The sequence below is a fragment of the Solea solea genome, chromosome 13, assembly GCF_958295425.1.
Source record: "Solea solea chromosome 13, fSolSol10.1, whole genome shotgun sequence".
Lineage (NCBI taxonomy): Eukaryota > Metazoa > Chordata > Actinopteri > Pleuronectiformes > Soleidae > Solea > Solea solea.
This window is the reverse complement of record NC_081146.1, coordinates 8,422,179-8,446,094: the sequence shown is the minus strand read 5'-3', so window position 1 is coordinate 8,446,094 and position 23,916 is coordinate 8,422,179. Positions and strand designations below refer to the sequence as shown.

The following is a 23,916-nucleotide window of genomic DNA, read 5'->3' as shown; positions in this document are numbered from 1 at the left end:
TACTGTCACTAAAAACAATCAGTTTGCGTTTTATTCAGTTGGGGTGAACCAGTTATCTATTTGTTTATAGTATCCTTTTTTTATACACATTTATTATACATGTTAAATCACTATTTATAGTGTTCTGTGTATTTATTTTAACTATTAATAGTGTGTCCTTTTCCCAAGGTATTGTGCGTTTTTGAAGCATTTACATAACGAAATTGCGTTATATATATGCATATTGACAATAAAGAATTCTTGAATCTTGAATAATGCTGTGGCTTTGCAATACAATAAAATACATACATTAAAATTATTGCAAACATTGATACTAACTACCTGAAGCAATTCCTGAATTAATAAAAAAAAAAAAAAAAGTGTGCGGAAGACTGAACATTGAAAACTAGTTCCAATATTTTGATTCGGTAAATAAACTGGAAGTGTTCCCCTACAGTCCGATGGGGGGCGCTGTGGCTGCGACATGAGCATCACTATTCAACTGTCGGCGCTGTATGTGTGATGAGAATAGTCAAACCATAATGGCGACTGCTGGAACAGCAGACTCGGGATTAACAGCCCCGACAGGTATCTAGTAGTTACGTCTCATACATTTGTCGTCTGAATATGTACATGTAAACTGCTCTGTGTAGTGTTTTGCAGCGACTACTATGAAATGACGCGGTGATTGTGGCCGTATTTCGTCCTTGTTAGCCCGTTCGCTTGATAGCTTCCTAGCATCGAGGCTCAACCTAACAAATGAACCAAGCGGTGGCTAGCGTGTTAGCTGCCTCGTTCATTAATTACAATAGCTGTTATTATTATTATCCACACGCAGCGTCCGTTAGCCACCCGCCTGTATTATCGAATTGTATATTAAAGCAAATGGCATTCAAATAGATATGTACCGAAAGCGGGATTTGATTTTGCCGTCAAGCCGGTTATTTCGTTTACTGTGTTTTTCTGTGATAACGAGTCAACGAGACACGGGTATGCATTTATTGTGCGAGGTTGTCATTGGTGTGTTGTTTGGGTTACTGTATTTATTTTTCTGTTATTATCCCGTAACTACCCCGTTACTCCTTGTCTCCCTCACCCGTTATATCCCTGCTCTTCCTTCCCCCGACCGTCTTTTTCTGTTTGTCCAGACTTGTAATCGGCAAATTCCGTTTCTTCCCGTGCCTGTGGTTTATTATCAAATCAAATCTCATGCTATCTAAACGTGACATGGGCTTGTCAGTGGGAATGTAACAATATGAATTTGTTTTTACTTACTAGTTAATACTTAAAATGGGGGGAAAGGCCGTTCACTGAACGATAAACAACTGAAATGGCAACATCTCATACGCCTCCGTGTGTATACAGAAATTGCTCTTCCCACAGTAGCCAGTCAGTCTGAATCAGTGAATAAAAATAGTGGCATCAAAGCACTCTCATAGCTCCCACATGGCTGTGAGCCTGAGACTGCACAAATACTGTCAAAACACATACACACCCACACTTGAGTGACAGCAACATAATATAGTTTCCTGTAATGGTTTGTATGTCTTGTTTCTGAATCAGGCCAAGAACCAGTATATTTGTGGACTCCTCAGAGGTGAAAAATTATTTAAAAGAGACTGCTCATGTCCCACATTTTTTCCTTTGGCAGGCGACATATGAACAAGGCTGGCAGGGAGTTTTTTTAGTTTAGAGGAAGGAACAGATGGTTTGTCTATTGTCTTTAGGCCTGTCACTGACAACCTAAAGACACTGTTAAGTACTTGAGCACACGTTATGTTAATAACTGTCTGGTTCTACATGGCTATTTGTGGAAAAATGCAATGTCAAATGTCCAGTTCAGCAATTAGTCATGATTTTCAAAAAAAAAATCACAATTTTTTTTGTAGAGACCAACATTAGTCATTAAATTGCATTATCAACTTAAGTAGGCTGACTGTATCCTGCTTCACAGATATTAGGACTCAGTTCTGGAGGAGAGCATTACAGCGAGGTATTCGCATGGGTGTGCTTGAGTGTTTTTCTCCCTCTTTCTCTCACTCACATAATGAGAAAGAAAGAAACCGCATGATTTGTGATCATATAGTGTGTTGTTTTTATGTAATTGGAGGAAATTGAATGATGATCATTGTTTCCCTGTTAACTCAGAGGAAGTACTTAGTATTCAGTTATCCTCACATTATTGTTGAAGTGTGCATCGTTCATTGGTTGAAGTGTCCCCTTAACTGTGCATCACCTGGATTGAATCTGCTTGGTCTAGACACAGGTTTATAATCTTACATCATCTTTCTGCATGTATGCCTGTGTGGCACTGCAGCATTGAAGTAGATGTTTCCATAGTTTCTGACTGAACGTGCTTGCAGAGTGGGCGAGATAGTAGGTTTTAAGCAACAGGTTTATGTAAGGACAGAGGACATCATGTTGATTATTTTATTTAAGTTGTACGATTTTCCTAGTGTGTGTTTTCTAATGCACATTTTGGAGCAAATACAATGTGAATCACTTGATATAATAAAACAATTTTATGTTATAAATGTTATAATTACAATAATAACTAATTCAAGCAAATTGTTTTTTTGAAAGGAGGTGATTGTAGACATACATCGTCAGGGACCAGATGAATCTGGAGCAGTCAGCTCAGGGGACAAGTAGTTCTAGTTCACTGAGAGCTGGAGGTATCAGGGGCAGCAATTAGTAACTACTGCCACATTTAGATCGGGGCTCTTCATTGGCTTTATGGTCATCAGCCAGTTCTGGAAATAGTCCTGCTAATAAACAAGTCGACCGTTTCTTAACAATCATTTACGAATTTTCAATTGATAAAGTCTCTAAACTGATTTCAAACTTCAAATTTACACTAAATGCAGTGGTGTCATTGACATGGGTTTGAATTGGAGTCTGAAAAAGGGAATAATCAGTTCCACAAGACAGTGTGTTTCCTCATAGTCTCTCAAGAGTCACTGGTTCACATTGTAAAATCACAATTTATCTTATTTTTTGTCTTTAGGGACCAGCAGCATCAGAAAAATGGCCCCCTCAGAGGTAAGGACCACAGACGTTGACTTAATTCACAAAACAACTCTGCATTATATGTAGCCCTAAGTAATGTAATTGTTAACCTGGTCAACTCTCAACATAATTGCCTGGAAAACATGTGGTCTACAGCTTTTGTGTTGTGTAATGTGTTTGAATTAATGTAGAGTTTGAATATGTTGTCACAGTAACGGTACAAGTACCAAAGCACAAATGTCATAATGTTATTACTGTAACTAGGTTTGGGCAGCTGACAGTCATGGCAATGTTGAGCCCAACATTTGACAGTAAAGCTGGATTCTGTGTACACCAGCATGTACAGACACAAACACGTGTGCACACATGCACACTCACACACTAATAATATTAACATCCAAGTTATCCAACAAGTTTATTTGTCTCTGTTCCTCTTCTCAGATGCCTGGCTCTTCAAGCACAAGTCAGAGTATGAAGAAGACCATTGGACATCGTGGTGTTGAGACCACCACGGGAGAGACCACCTACAAAAAGGTTGGAACAGGGTCAGGGTTGGTGACACTGATTTATTGACACCCACAGCACAAAGTGGGAAAGGACCACTGTGTACACCCTCATGTTTGTTGTATGTATTCTAAAATTAGTTTGGGAAGTCCTCTCAATAGACACCCAAAAATAGCGATAAGATCAGCAGCAGTCATCATGGTAAAATGGTGTAGGATTTGGGGTGCCGAATAGCTCAATGTGGCAAAGGTCTCCTGCAGGTTCAGCTCCACCTGTGCTCCTTTGCTCAAAAAAATCTTAAAAAATGGTGTAGGTTTCAGAGCTTCTCTCTTCTCCTTTCTGACCACTCTAGACCACGTCATCTGCCTTAAAAGGTGCCATCCAGCTGGGGATCACTCACACAGTTGGCAGCTTAAGTCAAAAGGCGGAGAGGGATGTTCTCATGCAGGACTTTGTGGTGGTCGAAAGCATCTTCTTCCCCAGGTTGGTTTCAGAAGTCATAGTTGTTTAAACATAGCGATTTATTTTTGATCATTTGTTTCATGTAATGTAATGCTGTTTTCTGTCTGTCATGTTTCTTAGTGAAGGCAGTAACCTGACACCTGCTCATCACTACAGTGACTTTCGCTTTAAGACCTATGCTCCAATTGCCTTTCGTTATTTCCGAGAATTGTTTGGCATTCGGCCTGATGACTACCTGGTTCGTACTTCAACCAAACACACACCTTCATGTTCATGAAAAGTGTTCTTGTTTTGATTTTTGTCACTGTACATGTTAGATTATTGTCTGGTTAATTTTAATCTTAAATTCATTTCTTGGATGAAAGTGTGACATAAATTGTTACAGTTTTGGCAGTCAGTGGCTTTCTCATTCAGATTTGCACTCCAATTATGCAGTTTTTCCACAGAGTAGAATGGTTTGGTACAGTGCGGTACACATTTTTTGTGCTTCCATTACGAATATTACCAAAATAACTGCCCCCAAACCTTCTTTTGGGCTACCCAAGTAAAGTGATATAGTACAGTATCAGTACGATTTCATGCTATGTATCTAATAGGCACACTGCACTCCCCGCCTACCAAGTAAAGATACTGTTGAAATGCAAGCCTATCCTAGGGCTTTACCGTTCCAAATCGTACCATATTGTACCTAACCAAACCTTACCATGATGGAAACACACCATTAGAGATGACCACATATCTCTTTAGTCCAACTACTTCAATAAAGTAGCAGTGCATTTAGAAGTCACAGTTGGAAGCCAGTGTGTTTCTTTCAATGCATTCTTTCCAAAAGGCTTGCATCATTTCAAGATGATATTTATATTTATAAATAACATAACCTGAACATAACCTGTCATATTTTGAATGTATGGACAAACACAGATTTCTTTTCATGTTTTAAGTATTCACTGTGTAACGAGCCTCTGATTGAGCTGTCTAATCCTGGAGCCAGCGGGTCACTGTTCTACGTCTCCAGTGATGATGAGTTCATCATCAAGACTGTTCAACACAAAGAGGCAGAGTTTCTCCAAAAACTCTTACCTGGATACTTCATGGTAAGCTTGGAGTTTTTGCAGTAGTTTCTGTACGATTCAAGTGTAACAGATATCTAATTTCTTTTTCCTTTTTCATACTCCCTTGTAGAATATAAACCAAAACAAACGCACTCTGCTGCCGAAGTTCTATGGACTGTACTGTGTTCAGGCAGGGGGCAAGAATATCCGTATTGTAGTGATGAACAATCTTCTGCCTCGGATCATCCCTATGCACCTTAAATATGACCTGAAGGGCTCCACCTACAAGAGACGAGCTTCTCCAAAGGAGAGAGAAAGGCCTGTACCCATTTACAAAGACCTTGACTTCATCCAGGACTTGCCAGACGGCCTGCTACTGGAAGTGGACAACTACAATGCTCTTTGCAAGACAATACAGCGGGATTGCTTGGTGAGTGACGAGATACATGTTTTCATGTTTTTTTGTCGTGTTTGTGTACATGGGTTGTGCTGCTCCATGGAAAAGAATGTATAAGTGTTCAAAAGATGCTGCATTTGAACCCCCGAGAATTCTGTCAGCTTCAGAAATCAGCAACTTAAATGATACTGGGGGCCAAAGAAAGTGTATACTCACACTGTGAGGGCCATCAGTAGTAATCTTTATAGCCACTCATTTCATCAAAACTAAATATATTTGTTAATATTCTCTGTTTATTTTTCCAATATTTCTATTTCAATGCATGTAGTGATATGTAAAATAAAAAGAACACGGAAACACTCATTATATCAGTGCAAAGGAGTCTGAAAATAGGGATACAAAGTGCACCTATTATAACTTCTGTTGTATACACACATCAACACTTTAATTTTATAGGCCACATTTAATGATTAACTTGTTATTATAACTTAAGGTAACATGAAGATCACAGTCCAGCCTCAGACTTCTCCCCAACACTGGAAGGTACAGGTGACAATAACCTGTTTTACCAACTGTAAAGTAACCAACAAATTTACATCTGTGGAGATCTTTTGTGTAACTTAAAATCTAAAGGATGGCTCTCTGTTGCTGGTTGCAGCACTGTATTTGTGAGAGAGGGCGCATGGAGGACAGAGCACTATAAGCAGGTTTGATCGGTATCGTTGGCGGAGTGCAGTCTATCTAAAAAAAAAAAACGAAAGTTTATAATTGTAGCAGGAGAAATTGCACTATAGCAGCCTGCCACTGTTTGGATAATTCATGGGAAATTACAACATACTAATCTGCAATTTAGGTTAGCACTTTCCAGTAAAAGAAAATCAACCAAATACAACAGTGGTAGTTCCCAGAATAAAGATTTGGTTACAACAAAATTAAAACTATTGCAGATATTAATGTTTGATAAATAGTGAATCCTTATTTGGGTGAAAATGTATTATTTATTTGATTACTGCAACACACCCAGCAACATGACATAATTGAATAGGCTACATTATAATGCATTTTAATTTCAAATGTTAAACCAATTCAGTCTTAGCTGTGATCCTTTGTGTTTACACAAAAAGACAAATGCTGAAATGTATAACCAAGAAAGTATTTAAAGTTAAGCTATAACAAGTCCCATTCATTTAATTGACTTTTTGCATAAGAATAGAATCCATGACATAAACAGTATTCAGGCCGAGTTTGCATGGAATAACCCAAAGGTTTTTCAGTTCTGTTAAATGTGCTGGTATTTACCTTTTATTTGTTTTTAGTTCAAATGCTTGACACTGTAAACTAACTGTGTTTACTTTGTGCAAAGGTGCCTTTTCAAAGTCATGGGAACAGACTGGTGGTTTATATTATTGCACTTATCAATTTACTTAGCTAGAACTGTTTTATAGTGTATGTGTTGTTGTCAGTAGCAAAGTATTTTCTATACTGCTAAAATCATTTCTCATCAATTTCAAATCAACATGCAATTTAAATTTAAATGATAAATATTTTTTTTGACTTTATACAGTAAATGTAGACCATGTTCCTCTCATCAAATGTCACAATCTCTGAGATGTTTCTCTTTAATGTATTGTATTTGTATGTTTCTATTTCATATAGCTTTTACAGAGTTTCAAGATTATGGATTACAGTCTCCTAATGGGCATCCACAACAAGGACCAGGCCATTCGAGAGCGAGAACGTGGTGTTGGCAATTCAGGGGACATTGGTGGGCCAGAGGGATCTGTGACTCCAGATCAGCGCCGGCCACAAACCCAGAAAAGTCTGTACTGTACAGCCATGGAATCCATCCAGGGGGAAGCTCGAGGGAAGGGAGCTTTAGATTCAGAAGACCAGTAAGTCTTATTGCTAAGCTGACTGTATGCATTTCAACTGTGTCTCTTTCAGTGTAATTTCAGGCATTTCATTTATGTGTTTTCTGCTTCTTTGGCCTCCTTTCTCCAGCATGGGTGGTATTCCAGCTCGTAATAGTAAAGGCGAGCGATTGCTCATCTACATTGGCATCATTGACATTCTGCAGTCCTATAGGTCAGTGTCTCAAAGCAACCAAATCAGTCTACATCATCTAATAACATATATTGAGTGTTACAGGTTTACTTTTGTATTATTTTAGGTTTATTAAGAAGTTGGAACACTCCTGGAAGGCCTTGGTCCATGATGGGGTAAGAGTGTACACATCAAAGTTTTCATTAATGCATTACTAAGCTGAGAAACTAAGCAGAATTGCAGTGTTTTTAGACTGTCGGCTCAGCTTATTACAGTTTGTCCTGCCATAGTTTCAAAATAGTTTTTTCCCCTTTGGCTTCTCTGTGGATTTGGTAACGTTGTTTGATTCATGCTTGCCACTTTGTCCCTTTTGCTTGCCATATTGCCCATGAAGTTTTGCTGTCCAAGCAGGCAGCTAGAACTCAAAGTTTCAGCAGTAGCTGTGTATGTGCACGAAAGTGATGTGTAATGCAATTGTGTCTTTCTCAAAGGAGAGTTTCTTTATTCACTCTCTAGTCTGGGTACTTGTCACTAGGGTTGGCATCGCTGCTGATTTCCTGAATCAATCCGATTTCGATTTACAAGTCTTTTGCTTGACTATTTTGCTCAAATATTGACTCCAAAGTAGTTACATTAATGTACTTCTTATTTATCTCTACAGTACAGTCTAGAGATGTAACGATATGAAAATTTCATATCACGGTTATTGTGACCAAAATTATCACGGTTATCAATATTATCACGATATTGTTAGATGTGTTCAAAAGTACTGAACACACACACTGAAATCTTAATCTCTGGAGCGCAGGTGGCTTCAGCCGTGTTGTCGCTGGACAGACAGTGCAAACTGCGCATGCACGCCCGCTTATGAGCGAGTGCCGTTCAGGTGCTGCTCCTTCTCCAGGAAATGAGCAGTATCACTGTGATTTTTTCGGTAATCAGTTGCGGTAATCAATCACGGTTTTAACGATAATTAAAATTTGAAACGGTAGTACTAACCGTCGGGAATTTTACCGCGCTTTCCTTTTATCTCGGTAAGGGAGAAGTAGTGTCGATATTTCCACTTAAAAAACGCTACTCTTCCCTGGCTTGTCGCCATTGTCTTAGAGCGTGCAGTGAGACAGCGTGAGCAGGGCACCCGTCCACCCAGCCAATCATCATCGCATTTGCAACGGTGTCGTCATCAATCATCTCCACTCCTGCTCTCTCCCGGCAGCTGATGTGTGGCTGTCAGATAGCCCGACACTGCTGCGCTTCATTCAAGTAACACAAGTAACGCGCCACTTTACATTCTCAGTAACTGTAACGGCGTTGCAACGACAGGAAAAGTAATTAATTAGATTACTCCGTTACTGAAAAAATAATGCCGTTATACTTAAACGCCGTTACTCCCAACACTGGTCATAGGTGATATTTCAAACTGTGACAAAAAAACCTGTTCAAGTTCAAAATATGCCACCAAACTTTTTAAGGTAATTAACAAGATGTCCAGCAGAGGGTGCTACGAGTGCAGCTTGGCCTGCATCAGTGAAAAACAATAGGGATGTTGTGTTTTTTTGAGGCTGTGGGAAAACACTGGAACACTGTTTAAGAACATTCACAAGCTAAAACAATGTGTCCAAACTGATGTTTTGATTGCATTTGCCCCATTCTAATGGCTATGCTGCTGTTTTCCTACTTTAGGACACAGTTTCCGTCCACAGGCCTGGTTTCTATGCAGAGCGTTTCCAGCATTTTATGTGCAACACAACGTTTAAGAAAATTCCATGTAAGTATTCATAAGGTGTCAAGATCTTGATGCACTGACTGCTTACAAAGTACACAGTTGAAAAGTCTGGATGATTACATTGATCATTGCCACTTTAATGCCCCGTCTACTTCAGTAAAACCGTCGCCATCTAAGAAGAGTCGTGGTGGAGGTCAGGGAGGTCTTAGGAGGGCCCCCACCCTCGGAGCTCCCACCCCACTCTCCCATGCGTCAGGACAGATGTCTATGGACTCCAGACTGGTGTACCACAGTCACTACAGAAGCACAGAGTCAGAGGCTGACAGTGGTAAGAGCTGAGGTGTTGCAAGCAATTTTAAATTGTATGCCTTCATAGTTGTGCTCAGATAGGAGTTACTGATGTTGTAATTTGCTGTAAAAATGATCTCAGGCATCCAGTCAGGCAGACCTGATCTTGTTCCGAGGACCCCTCCGCTATTGGACAACCCTGCTGATTGTGAGGCCAATCTTTCCACTTCATCACTTGGCAGCACAGGAGTTGCACCCACCTCTCCTCCACTGCGGTAACGATAACAGCACCTGACCTTTCATTTTCAATCCCACTTTTACACTGTACTCATTTCCTCTATGCTGACTTTTCTCTGCAGTTCTGTGGGAGTGGAAGTGCACAAATCGGCAAACACAGATCTTGACCAGGGTGGTAACCACAGGTATAGGAGGCACTGATGTATTGTAAAATGACATCCTCATTATTTTTCTTTTTTCATATTAGGAATTGTTTCTCAATAATTTTCCATTTTCTCTGTGCCAGTTTTGGGGTAGAAGGGGCTGCAGATAATTCTGGCAATCTGTCTGGAAATGAAGATGTCGTTTCACTATCTGACATTGTCCCAGAGACCAACATCTGTTTTGTAAGTATAGAAAGACAATGATAGACAGTAACGTTCTTCTTAACCCATAGTTGAACAGGTTAATAAATAACAGTTAATCAGTTAATCATTATGCACACACCTCTGTCTTTGTATCAGTGGTACATTAGTTATGTGACGTTTACGTAACGGGTCCCAAAATATCAAAAATAATAGACTAATGAAACAATGAGGCTCTTGCTTAAATGCTACTCATGTAGCCTCTCATTGAGTCAGGCTGCAGAGGAACACTCTTGTGTACAAAGATATTACCTGCATAACCTGGGAAATGTGGTGCATTTACTTTCCACTGGTCAACAAGATTTACATCCACCTTCGAGAGCTTGTGGGAGAGGATGTTTTTTGTTATTTTTTATACATGAAAACTTAAAAATGTGTATTCCACAAGTAGTTGCACCATATCTTAAGCTGCACTTTCCTCTCCCTGAGTAATGGTGCCATCTTGTGAAGGTGTAGCTTCATCTTGTCTCTTGTCTTGACTTCTTTGTTCTGTGACAATGTCCTCTGCTGATTAAGTTTGTGTTTTGGTTTGATGTGTGCCCTCTGCTGGTATCTATCTGAAATTAACTTTGTGAGATCCAGTGAAATGTCAGAAACAGACAGATTATAACAATAAATAATACATTTTGAATAGGTTAAATCCTTGATGGGCAACTAATGACTAAAACAATAAAATTATCTTTAAATGAATATTTTCCGTTTTATTTTTGTTGCAGTGAGTAATATACACTTATATCTTTCATAATTTTGTGTTTCTTTTATCTGTCACAGTAAAAACAGACATGGTGAAATGTAAGGATGAGGTGTTTCTGGCCAAGTTGAGGTGGACAGAAGTAAGAATGAAGAGAATGAAGGTCGCCACAGATGACCCTTCCCTGCACCTGTGTTGTTTTCTCACCCATACCCACAGTAAACATGGACCTCTGGGTGATGCAGTGAGGTGCAGTGGAGGATGCAACAGTGGGTAAGCAATGAAAAAGGAAGGAAAAATCAAGAGGCTGGTGTGCGGTAAGCCTGAGACTTTCCCAGCCATCAGCATTGTCACTGTGCATACACATTTGTCTGCACTTGTCCCAAAGCCCAAATATCTGTTATGAACAACTTCTTCATGAAGAGTTGGTCATTGCGCCCAGTTATACAGCATGAAGAGATGTGACAGACAACCTTTCAGAAGGAATATACACACTTAAGAGCACACATGGGGCGGAGCCTGCGTTTGTATGGATGAATATTTTCCTGTTTTTCATGCTCTGTCCAAGTGGGTTCACATTTCTGTGGCTCTAGAGTTTCTATTACTGCACATCCAGTTCCCCTCGGCACTGCTCATGATGAGGGGGACTCTGAGCTATCAGTGTCCAGAATCAACACATGCTGCTGTTGACTCTGCAATCATTTATGCATTTCTTTTTCTTCTTTTTTTTTTACTGTTGATATAGATTTGTTTGAAGTTGGACTTTGAAACTCCGAAGTGATGTGTTGACCCTATGGTAATTTTTTTTGGTTAAGTTGTTCTGCTGGAAGCCACGGTGGTGCTGCAAAGGTCCAAGGAGATCTTGCCGCTGCTGAATGTACATTAGTGTTTTATTATGTAGAATGTGTCTTATTAACATGGCAGACCACATTTTTATAACCCTAAAAATCTCCCCCTCTGATGAGACCATATGTGCTGAAGTATACCAAGTGTGGCCCAGTCCCATTTCTCATTTTTACCTCTACCTCTTGCCCCCTGTCATTAGGAACTGATAAACAAGGGTTCGTGGTTAAAATCTATATAATCTACATGTTGATGACAATGAATAACGGTAACATTAGTTTCCTTGGAATCAGGGTAGTGTCTCAGAGCCCTGTATTTAAAGTGAAATTGTTCCGTTTGAAGGGTTAGTTAGCCCCCACATTTCACCCTCTACCAACAAGCACTGGGACACCATAGTCCTACAGATGGATGTGCAAAATGGAGTTGTAGAGCTAAGCAGTAGGGGCAAGAGGTGAAATGGGATTGAGCCAAAGTGCCAATAGCACTGCTGGCCACTAGATGCTATGAAATGAAGTCAAGGTTTTTAGTTAATAGGAGAGAAACATTTAAGCTACTGTCTGTTGTCCGTCATGTATGTGCCTTTTACATGTTTGTTCCTCCCCAAACATGACACATAACTGACATTTTTCAAACCACTCAGAGAAACCTGCCTTATCACTACACCTAAAGCCATCAAACTGCCATTTGTATGTTTGGACCAACCAGTGAGTTTTAGATTTTAATGAAAACACTATTAAAATCTCCTTTACATTTATGTCAAGTGTTGAGTCACCGTGGTTCAACAGCTCAGCTAAAACTTTTAACTCTCCTGACATTGGACAGATACTGTATGTGATTGATATTTGACTCATTCATTTCTGCTGGTTCTAGAAATGACACACACTCACATATCCACTCTTGGACCAATATTATGAAACATTCTTTTTTATTGCATGTAGTCCTATTTATCTTTAACTTAGCCATTCATATAAATTGGACTTTTTCTTCCACAAGCACTAAAAACAACAAGGATGTTGCTGGACTGGAAGTGTTTACCCCATAAGATGTTTCTGTTGCAGAAATTTGAGTCTCTACCAAGTGAACTGTAGCAGATCTCAGACTTTGTATCATTGAATTTAACACATTTAAGTTTGTTTAATGCACATGTGGTCTGTGCAGCAGAGAGGGAGATAGGGGGAAATGTGAGTTATGAAAAGAGAAAGAAGGTAAATTGTTCACGGTTTATCAGTGAATGCACATGTGAGGATACAGGACTGAGTCTTTTGTATTATAAGCCAGCCGCGGCACCAAAGAAAAGAGCAGGGGCTTCCTGTAAATGTTCACAATCCAGTGCAGTTGACACAAAAATGAAATGAAACACTCCTGAACTGAAATGTTTTATAAGGTAATAACACTGGGTTGACCTGGGTTTTAAGGATCTGTTATTAAACTGGATTTCCTTTGCTGAATAATTTCATGTCTGACATAAACCTAGTGCCCGTAAAGATTTATTTTTCTTTATCAAAGAATGATTCTACTCGGCCCGACCTGTGGCATTTCAACAGTTAACTCCACATTCCCGTGAATCCTGTGAAAATTTACTGCACTCGTGGAAGCTCTCAGAGCTCAATATTTACAACGTTTGCGTAGTTAGGAGAACGTACTTGAAATTGATTACTTTTGTTATGGTGAAATGTAAAAGACTGATTTCTTCAAACAGATTCGTTTGAAATTGTATTGAGCGTTGGTTGAGCGTTAAACCACCCGCCAAAGAAAAACACTCCCCCTGTAAAATTACTTGTTTTAAAAAGCAAACAAACCACGTTCTAGATTGTAAAATCTTGATTTTTTGATGTTAATGTTTTTTAGTGAGTGGTACTGTGTAATTGCTGGATGCAGACCAATTGAGTCGCAGTTACTTACTACACCAGTGGCACAAGACAAACATCCTTAACTGCTTAAAGGGCAGTGTACTCTGCAAAGACACTATAATTCAAGTGGAGTAATGCAATACAAACTATGTGTCACCTTTCACCTCGAAGAACTATATTTATTACTATGGTTGTAGACTGAAATGATAAAGGTGTATGATGTACTTTAGATGATTGTATGTATACTGTATAAACTGACAGAAGGATGTGTGAAACTGTAGTGTGCATTGCCCGTGAAGGGGAGACTATTTTGACAATTTCACGTTTTTATTTTGTGTGCAGATTGTGACATGATGGCTATATTATCACCATGATGATTCTGGGTTATTAAGCTCCCGTGCTTTTTCCACGTGAATGTTTCACATGGCTCACGAGCCAACATTGCTGGTTGTCCTATATGCTTCAATTACTATATTTTTACTGTGTATAAAATGTGTATATGTACATAGGAGTCACGGAAATGCCTTCTCATACAATGTGCTGCCTGCCCCCTGCCATGTTTCAGTTATGTGGTGGTGAACTGTTTTCATGTCTGATTTTAAAGGATTAAAGATATTTCTATAAGTCTTGGTTTTTCGATTCTTTTATTCCTGAATCACTTTTTGAAAATCTGTCTTTATTGAATTTTGAAACTGTCCATACAGGTATGCAGCCCGGTGACAAATTACATGCTGAGTATTGTAAAAAAGACACAAAAATGTATTGAAGTATACTATGCAGTTAAAGTAATCGTATAACAATGTATAAATACATACTTGTTGAACTGAAACTCCTCCCAGACCTGGATCAAGAGTGGACTTAAGTGAGCTCCTGGTCTGTGGCTGCACTGACAGAATATCTCAGATTCTTCAGGTATGTGGAATGTAAGTATCAGTCTGTGGTATCAGTACTTTCATTATCGAGATGATTTTGAATATGTTTGGTTTGGATTATTTATTTATTTCTTTAAAACACTGCAGTTTAATGGGTAGCCAAGTTTTGAGATTAAATTTAGACTCAAAGAAGAAACGGTAACTGTCCAGTTGGACTGATACAAGTTTATTATTAACATTATGGTAAGGGGTAAATATCTTTGACATTTCATTCCCCACATCTTGCACACATTGGTCTTAAAGAGTCTGTAACAAGTTGGTGATTAAAGACAGATGCTGTGTTTTTTTGTTTTTTTTCAAAAAAAAAAATTCAAGTAACTTTTTTAAACCAAAACATTTCTTAAATTTGTCATTTTTGTACAAGATTATTATTTAAGTTTTAAAAGTAAAGAAGTTCAGTAGGAATTTACATTTTGGCTTACTATTAAATTGCTTAGAAAAGAAATTGGCCATAGGCCCAATATACTTGCCAACCCCTTATCTGGGGATTGTGTACACACACTCTGGCCCAGAACTGGCTGAGGCCTTGAAGAAGCCCTGAGCTCACCCTGTACTCTCACTGCACAAATAAACACACTGTATAAAGAGACCTGTTGAAAATTATTGAACTAATATTAATTGTTCTAATTGTAATATTAAAACTGCTGACATTGCAGCATAGTGCATGTTTGTAGGATTACCCTTGATAGTTTCAATAAAAATGACATTGCATATTAAGGTAGAATTGTTTTGTTTTAGCTGGGCTGTCATATTTATTAACTTAATTTTCTCTTCTCCTTTAGGAAATGAGCTTTGGTTTATTGCTTATTGGCTCGCTGATGAGATTAATTCTTTATTATAGACTGTGAGACTCATTTTTGATATGAGATGCTATAGAGACAGTTGATGCCACAACATTATTGACGTACCCTCATCTGCTCAGTGTGACCCTAGGTCATTTGCAGTGATCTCCTCCACAGTGTACAATTGCCAGAGTCCATAGTTATGTAACCAGAGTAAACAGCTGCAGCCGTACAAATAAAGAAGCTGTCTAGACAAAAACCACAGACGCGTGATCCACACGAAGCGAATACATCCAGGCCACAAGGTAAAAGACACTCAGTCCAAGGTAAGATCACACATCTTCAACCTAGTTATTCCAGATTCACTTCCAAACTTGATCATCTTTTCCTAGAAGCATCTAATCCTTTTTCCTTAGCTACTTTAAATCACATTATATTGTTGTATGCTCATATTATACTGTATTATGAAGATAGATACATTTTATTAAGGAGAAACCCATAGACTGTTATACATCCCCTCTATTTCTTATGTTTGTACTGCTGTAACTCAAAAACTACAACTTGCTTCACTCAAGTGGATTGGCCTGGTAAAAATTAAATGGTTTTTTTTAAAGATTTTTTGTCTCTTCAGTGATAATAATACAGGCTTTCTGAAATCTTAGATGGAGAAACTTTTGCTTCTATTTGCCCTGATTGCAACATGTTTCGCAGCACCTCAAGGTAAGTCAACCTTTGTTTGACCAACAAGCTTTATTTACAAAAAGCAGCATTTTAACATTGCATTACATTACATTTTAACGATCTAATTCTGTCATATTTAATCAGGTAATTCAATTACAGAACATGTTTGTAGTCAGTACTATTGTTCCCTCTCTTCGTCTGTGCAGATCTGTCAAACAAAGTGTTCGTCTTCCCCAAGGAGACCAACACGGATCACATAAAGCTCCTAACAACTAAAACCCAATTCAACGCCTTCACCGTCTGTCTCAGGTGGTGTACTCAGAAAGCTTGTGTTTGTGGTAATGTTTCAAAAACACCCTCTTTGCCTCAGTTTCTTACAACTTGCATGTTTGTTCAGATTCTTCACAGATCTCAAAAGGCCCTATGGGCTCTTCTCATTGGCTACTCCAACAAAAATCAATTCCTTGGTGATCTATAAGCCTGATGTACAGAATGTCCTCAGGCTCCATGTCGCGGACCCACACACAGACTTCCAGTCAGTGTCATTTGGAGCAAACACATGGCACTCCCTTTGTACCACCTGGAGCTCAGACAATGGTTTGGCTCAGGTATGGTTGAATGGCAGGCCAACCGTCAAGAGATTTATCACATCTGGTATGCCTATCACTGGAGCGCCAAAAACCATCCTGGGCCAAGAACAGGACAAATATGATGGAGGGTTTGATCTTAATCAGTCTTTTGTTGGTATGATTTCTAAAGTCCACATGTGGGACCATGTTCTCGCTCCTGCTGAGATCAGACGCTACATGAATGGCAAATACTTCACCCCGGGAAATGTGTTCAACTGGCAAGCCCTCCAGTATGAAATCGTTGGGAAAATTTATGTGGAAGAAGATCAAGAAAATATGTAACATAGTGTTAAAGGGCAAGTTGCTCACTGGGCACCACATGAATGTTCAGTGGAAATCATTAAAATCTTTTCAGACACTTAAAGGGTTGTTGTCATTTGTTTTAAAGAGTTTATCAATCAAGGGATCAAAGCCAAGATTAAGAAAACATCTTTTGTCTTTTAAAATCACACATGAAAACATTTAACCACCACATCACTGAAACATGGCAGAGGTCAAGGAGCACAATATTTCATGTGAAGGCATTTCCGTGACTCCTATGGGCATAGACACATTGTATGCACAGTAAAATATTGTAATCAAAGCATATATGACAATCAGCAATGTTGGTTAACTCATGTAGAAAAGAGCGTGAGCTTAACAACCCAGAATCATCATGGACATAGTACATTTATTATGTGTTATTAAAAGTAAGGTTGTAAAATCATCAATTGACAATCAATCATTTCAGTCTTCAACCATTAATTCTACTAATAAATATTGTTCCTATGGGTGAAATTTGACAGACATGTTATTTTTTAGCTCTTTTTTTCTTTATCCTCCACATGACGAATTTCAAAATAAAAGTGTTTGTTTTGATAATGGAATGATAGATAGTTGACAAACAAAATACTTCTGATGCAAAAAAAAAAAATATATATACAGACATAATAAGCTTGATATTAAATGGCGGGCCTCATGAAATCAACTGATCACATTTATTGTCATTTACTTTGATTTACTTTCACTTTGATCACTTTGATCTTTCATTAACTGTTCAAAATGTATTAAAGGTTAAATAAAACTTTCACAGGTTTATGTCAGATACAGATTATCAGACATTTAGATCCTCAGCCACTTTGTACAGTAGTTATAGTACATAACAACTGCAATACAATCTGTACCCAACATTGGCGTGTTACAGTAATTAATATAATAAAAAATATCATACAACATTTACATTTAACACAACAGTCATAAATTGCAAGCTGCCATAAAATAAAAATAAATTAACATAACAACACAAAACTCCATTACCCATAAGCCATCGCGTCAACGTAGCAGTCTACAGACGTCAAGATGGTGCTTGAAAGCACTATGGTGTGGTAAGGAATCAGAAATAAATCTCAATTTAGAATTAATCGTGATACTTTTACTAATAATAAGCATGTATATATCTGTATTTTATTTAGGGTAATTTGTTTGATGCATACCTCCAGGTTTACTCAATATTTACTTGATTGAAGATGGTCGGCTTATTCCCTGAGTCACCTAGCTAACGCTAGCTTGAAGGCGCTTTCATTACAGAGGCAAATTAAGGACATTTAACACGTTGTTTATTTACAGACACTAAACAATGTAGTGTTCCTTCTTTACGCTCGTGAACTTAAATCTCATATTGAGCCACAAGATGAGTCTATATGTCGTTAATGAGCGCGTTAGCATTAGTTGGCTATACAAACCTACTGTCATTGTCAACACAGGACACCGTTTTCTTTGTGATTGTTGTTTCGCCTGTCCAATAACCGTCATATCAGGTGCATTTTCAATCGATTACTACATTCATCACCAACCATTTTGATAGTCGATGAATTGGTTTAATCTGATTAGTCATATTTAACCATTATCTGACACTTAATGAACCAGATAGCTCTTCGATTGATAAACAAATTAATTTAAAATCAACAGTCAATATAATTGTGTAGCATTTAAGCTGCAGAGACATTAACGTTATTTGTTGTATTGTTATTGCGTTCACTGAGGCTACATCATTTGTTTGTTGTTATACACATAGAGTACATTAGATGTCATATGGACATTAGTATCACATATTTTTTTAATTTGTGCTAAATATTTTGCTGGAACGATTAGTTATTAACCCTGCTGTCATTTCTTTCCTAGTGTGGATAATAGTGAATACATGCGAAATGGAGACTTTCTGCCTACCAGGCTGCAGGCTCAGCAGGATGCAGTCAATATTGTTTGTCACTCCAAAACACGCAGCAACCCTGAAAACAATGTGGGCCTCATCACCATGGCAAAGTAAGAGCCAGTGTCTTTGAATTTGTAAGGTGACATTTGAAACTTTGACAATCTAATGACTAAAGTGTTGCAACTCTGCAGTAACTGTGAAGTGCTGACCACACTGACCCCAGACACGGGGAGAATACTGTCCAAGCTGCATGCTGTGCAGCCTCGTGGAAACATCAGCTTCTGCACTGGCATCAGAGTGGCACATGTGAGTTTGATTTTTATAACACATTGTGGATGTACAGTGTTTTAATGATGCAGGACACCATTAGAAGAGTTGGAAAAACATTTAGACATATTGATAGATCAGTTAAACTTAGTTGCTATAGTGATGATCAACGGCAGTTGGGATCCAGTATGTTGCATCACTTATCTTTTTCCTGCTGAATATGGCACTATTTTTTGAATTTTTAAATGTTTTAAATAGCACACCCAGGTTCCTCTTAGTTTTGGACCCCCCTCCATAATAAATGCTTCCCCTGTTGGCCACTGCTGGTTTGCTGCATCCTCAATCAATAGATTTTACAGGCTTCTTCATAGTAGCCTTTTTGACTTGACAGGAACAACACAGTAATTACTAGTAACATCTAAACCAAGTTCAACCAAGAGGTGTAGCTGGCTCTTCTTAAATATAATGCAGCTTTTGCTAATTAGAGGAATTGCTGCAAAAAACTAGTTCTCCTACTTCTTCCAATTCTAGTGTGTTTGTCCTTTAACGTGTTTCATGTACCATCATTTGAACTTCAAAATGTTCAACTCAATTAGGACATAATTCATTACATTCAGATTTTTGGAATATTTCATACTTTCTGAAACGTTTTTCAAACTTTTTTCAAGACAATTTCTCAGCCATATGAGTTGGAACGCAATTTGCTAGTTATTGCTTCCACGTACTTCAACGTAGCTTCACTCAAACAAACTGCGATGACGACAGAGAAGCAACATCTACTGTAGCAGCATTTGTATACATCCTACATGGTGGCCTGGAACAGCAGCTGTCTTTTCAGCTGTTGCTTCCATTTTGAACGGCAAAAGGCATTAGAGGCCATCGCTACTAGAAAACTACAACAAGCGCCTTTGTTGACATGTTTTCTGTTGTTGTGCATTATGTCATCCAGATCATTGGTCTGATTAGTTGTAGGTCTATCAAATTGCATACAGAGGCATTTTCATCTATGTCCGTTGGTCACACCCCATGAAATTGGGAAGTACACCCTTTCAAGTCTCACTGATTTTCTACCAGAACGTAGAGAAATTTGTCTAGTTTCAAACATGACTACCAAAAGCACAGTGACTTACTGGATTTGATCCATCCAGCTACACTATATAGTGCAATATCAACTGACCTCCACCACTTTACTGAAATGCATTTTGGTAATTCATGTTGTCTTACCTTTATTTTGCCTTGCTTTTCTGTGTAGTTGGCATTGAAACACAGACAGGGCAAAAATCACAAGATGCGCATTATTGCATTTGTTGGAAGCCCAGTGGAGGACAATGAAAAAGAAGTGAGTTCAATTCTGACATTAATGATTTTATTTGGCATGTTTATTAGTTATTGTGTATTAAATGACAAAGATACAACATTGATCATGGCTGTGTGTATATACCACTTGACATATTTCTCTTTTTTGTTAGCTGGTCAAAATGGCAAAGCGCTTGAAGAAAGAAAAAGTCTGTGTGGATATCATTAATTTTGGAGAGGAGGTATTTTTGAACAAATACATACATACAGTACATTGAAATAGTACTTACAGAAGATGAAAAGCAACACTGAAATCACAAGATATGTATATATATGTGTGTGTATGTGTGTATATGTATGTATATGTATGTATATATATATATATATATATATATATATGTGTGTGTATATATAACCCTTGTGCATGAAAACAACCACGAGATGTAGGAAGCGTTTGTGTGATTACTGCGTGACAAGAATATACTTAATGTATATACACAGTATGTTGGCGTATCTTACTCTATGTGTACTAAATATATTTGAATATATATATATATATATATATATATTTGCACTGTATTTAAAATATGGACATTCACACAAACACACACGCACACACACACACACACACGCAGACACACACACACACACACACAGTGACTTAAATATGTGCTATCATTGTATCACACCTCTCTGCAAAGTTTACTAGTCCACATGGTCACCCTGAATCTTTTCTTCTTTCACAGGAGATGAACACAGAGAAGCTGACTACCTTCATCAACACACTAAATGGGAAAGAAGGAGCGGGTTCCCACCTGGTCACAGTACCTCCAGGCCCCAGTCTGGCTGATGCCCTGCTCTCCTCACCCATCCTGGCTGGAGAGGGAGGTGCAGTGTTGGGTCTGGGTGCCAGTGACTTTGAGTTTGGAGTGGATCCCAGTGCCGACCCAGAGCTGGCCTTGGTAAGAGAGCAAGGAAAATTAACAATTGCAAATCTGATTAGTCATTATAGTTTCCCGTAAGCTCATAAGAGATGAACAACCATTCACTCACTCACACCTATAGTGAATTTAGAGTGTCCAATTACCTCTGCATGTTTTTGGATTATTAGAAACCAGAGTACCCAGAGAAAACAAGCAAACTCCAAATTGAAAGCCCCAACCTTCTTGCTAACCATGTGCTCCACCGTGTGGCCCATTCAGAGAATGATGTCTTAAATTAAATGTTGAAATGTTGCATAAACAAAAACCTTCACTTGCTGAAGTCTAAAAACATTGCAACGTGCATCGTAATGTTCTCTAAAATCACATTTTCTTGTCCTTTACCTTAATTTTGTTTTTTGTTTGTTTATCTAGGCCCTGCGTGTGTCTATGGAGGAGCAGAGACAACGCCAGGAGGACGAGACTCGCAGAGCAGCTGTTGTATCAGCTGCTGAAGTTGGCATTCCCTCTCCTCCTGCAGATAGTGAGAAAAATGTCCAATGGGATCTGCCCCTCTCTGCTTACAGTATTGCAGACAGACAAGTTATAGGATTCAGCTGGATAATGTTCAAACAGGATATCTTTCTGTCTGTTTCAGAGTCAGAAGATGCTTTGTTGAAGATGTCCGTCTCACATACAGAGTCCACCACACCTGCTTTACCAGACATCAGCCGCATGACTGAGGATGAACAGATTGCCTATGCTATGCACATGTCCATGCAGGGACCTGGAGCAGGTTATACACACATTTTAAATTGTCTTGATATTCCCTCACCAGATAATTAATACAAGTTATAATACAAGCTAGGTACAAGTATGCATCAAAATAAGCAAACCCATTTTCTTCACTGGAAGACCACTTGAATTTTGTAAATTATACATTAGTTTGAGCCGAGAAAAATCAGTTGTGCAGCTAATTAATTTTTTACTTTTTATCTAATGAAAGCAACACAAGAGCACTATTGTTGTATGTCTATTGTCATTCTAAGTAACATAGCTGATTCTTTAGTACTAGTAGTTTCTGCAATAAATATTTAGGCATTAGATGTTGAAAAAGGATATACAGTATTTTGATCACCAAGTTGACCCAGCTATTGAATCTACATGTTATTGTGTGGGTTTTTGTTTTTTTCTTTGTAAGACGTAACAGGTTTTTTTTACCTCTACAGACTTTGGTGCTGAGGACATGGACACGGGAGCTGACATAGATTCCAATGAGGCAAAGGTAAACACAAGCCTTTACTTTTTTCCTCAGGTGCTTGTACTGTCCTGGGATGCCTCCTGACTGTGTGGATGTGATGGGAGAGAGGAGAATGATTGCTAAGCTATCATCTCTGATGGACAGTCTCTCCCACACCCTGCAGTACACCATCACAGCACTGAGCAGCTCCTTCAGTGACAGACTGAAACATCCTAAATGTCTGAAGGAGCGGTATTGCAGGTTATTCCTCATGGCTGTTGACAAAAAAAACAACCACACTGCTCTCAGTACACCACATGTAACAATACACACATGTACGGAAAGGATGTTCAATATCAAGCTCATACTGTACATATTTTGGTAAGTTAATGTCTATAATGTACTGTATATTCCATTTTTACTTTTTTATAGTCTTATTGTTGATAGTTTTCTATATTGTACATTCACTGCATGTTTATTATTTATTACCTTTATCTTTACTGTCTTTGCTGCTGTGACACTGTAAATGTTCCCGTTGCAGGACTAATAAAGGATTTATCTTATCTTGTTCAGGTGTGAGTTATAATTGATTATTATTACCTGTGTCTAGGATGAAGAGGACTACGATGTTATGCAAGATCCAGAGTTCCTACAGAGTGTTCTTGAAAACCTTCCTGGAGTCGACCCCAACAATGAGGCCATTCGTAACGCCATGGGCTCTCTGGCTTCACAGACTGGCCCTAAACCAGAGACCAAGAAAGACGAAGAGAAAAAGAAATAAAGAGAATTTTTGAAGAAGAATAGAGACCTGAGAATTAACTGCATTTTGCTATTCACAGAATCATGGTGCTCAATGCAGGAAATGTTTTGTTCATCTTTTGTTTACTAGTAAAACAGCATCCCTACCCGTTCCCTTGTATTTCTTATCCAAACAACGTCAAAGTCTGCTCTGCACACACTGGTGCCTGTAGTAATGTATGCAGGTTATTTACTACTATGGTTGCTGTGCTAACCTGCATACAAATCAGGATGGTGCCCATTCATTTCCCCATGTGAGACAGGGTGAAAGTGGCTCATTTAGTGACACGTCTGTCGCAATTCTACCACTATCTCTTGCATTTCTCGCCCCAAACACGTCGGCACTGTGCACACTAGTGCTTTTAGTAAATCACCTGTGAAGTTTGAAGCCAGACAAGCAAACCAGTGCATTTTTGATTTAGAGATGGACCGACTGATGTTCCTTGGATCTAAATTGAAATGTAGTTGTGCAAACTGTTTTGACAACTTTGGGTGAAATTTTGCTTTCACTTTTTGCTTTCACTTTTTTGTATGTCAAACACACGCCTCAAGGCTTTTCTAATAAAAAAAAAAAAATACTCGGCAACATGAGCAAATCACAACTCTAAATAAATGTACAGGATACAAAGAAGTGCTTTGTGTGACTTTTGTAATTAATTTACAATAGTACAAGCTGCAATCATTTTTAGCCTTTG

The 23,916-nt window shown here is 38.5% G+C and overlaps 3 protein-coding genes across 5 annotated transcripts; all 3 read left to right on the top strand.

Moving 5' to 3' along the window:
• The first annotated feature begins 488 nt into the window (after positions 1-488).
• LOC131471366 (phosphatidylinositol 4-phosphate 5-kinase type-1 alpha-like) lies at positions 489-14,110 on the top strand. 2 transcript variants are annotated; one of them, XM_058647882.1, is made up of 17 exons: positions 522-567; positions 1,934-1,972; positions 2,987-3,021; positions 3,430-3,522; positions 3,845-3,975; positions 4,075-4,192; positions 4,896-5,048; positions 5,137-5,436; positions 7,060-7,295; positions 7,405-7,488; positions 7,574-7,622; positions 9,130-9,214; positions 9,330-9,500; positions 9,603-9,735; positions 9,820-9,882; positions 9,984-10,083; positions 10,873-14,110. In XM_058647882.1, the coding sequence occupies exons 1-17, from the start codon at positions 522-524 to the stop codon at positions 10,873-10,875; spliced, it is 1,839 nt and encodes a 612-aa protein (XP_058503865.1). In that variant the 3' UTR covers positions 10,876-14,110. The 2 variants fall into 2 exon arrangements, with proteins under 2 accessions (XP_058503866.1, XP_058503865.1); XM_058647883.1 differs by lacking the exon at positions 1,934-1,972 and having other exon boundaries at positions 489-567.
• A 1,308-nt stretch (positions 14,111-15,418) lies between these two features.
• On the top strand, positions 15,419-16,873 carry LOC131471831 (serum amyloid P-component-like). 2 transcript variants are annotated; one of them, XM_058648604.1, is made up of 4 exons: positions 15,419-15,525; positions 15,862-15,919; positions 16,087-16,189; positions 16,278-16,873. In XM_058648604.1, the coding sequence occupies exons 2-4, from the start codon at positions 15,862-15,864 to the stop codon at positions 16,789-16,791; spliced, it is 675 nt and encodes a 224-aa protein (XP_058504587.1). In that variant the 5' UTR covers positions 15,419-15,525; the 3' UTR covers positions 16,792-16,873. The 2 variants fall into 2 exon arrangements, with proteins under 2 accessions (XP_058504587.1, XP_058504588.1); XM_058648605.1 differs by having other exon boundaries at positions 15,481-15,504.
• Positions 16,874-17,718: 845 nt separating this feature from the next.
• LOC131471830 (26S proteasome non-ATPase regulatory subunit 4-like) lies at positions 17,719-23,853 on the top strand. The gene is made up of 10 exons (XM_058648603.1): positions 17,719-17,873; positions 18,670-18,810; positions 18,892-19,006; positions 20,220-20,306; positions 20,437-20,505; positions 21,010-21,225; positions 21,619-21,727; positions 21,842-21,979; positions 22,413-22,468; positions 23,034-23,853. Exons 1-10 carry the CDS (start codon positions 17,848-17,850, stop codon positions 23,202-23,204), a joined length of 1,128 nt encoding a protein of 375 aa, XP_058504586.1. The 5' UTR covers positions 17,719-17,847; the 3' UTR covers positions 23,205-23,853.
• Positions 23,854-23,916: the final 63 nt, after the last annotated feature.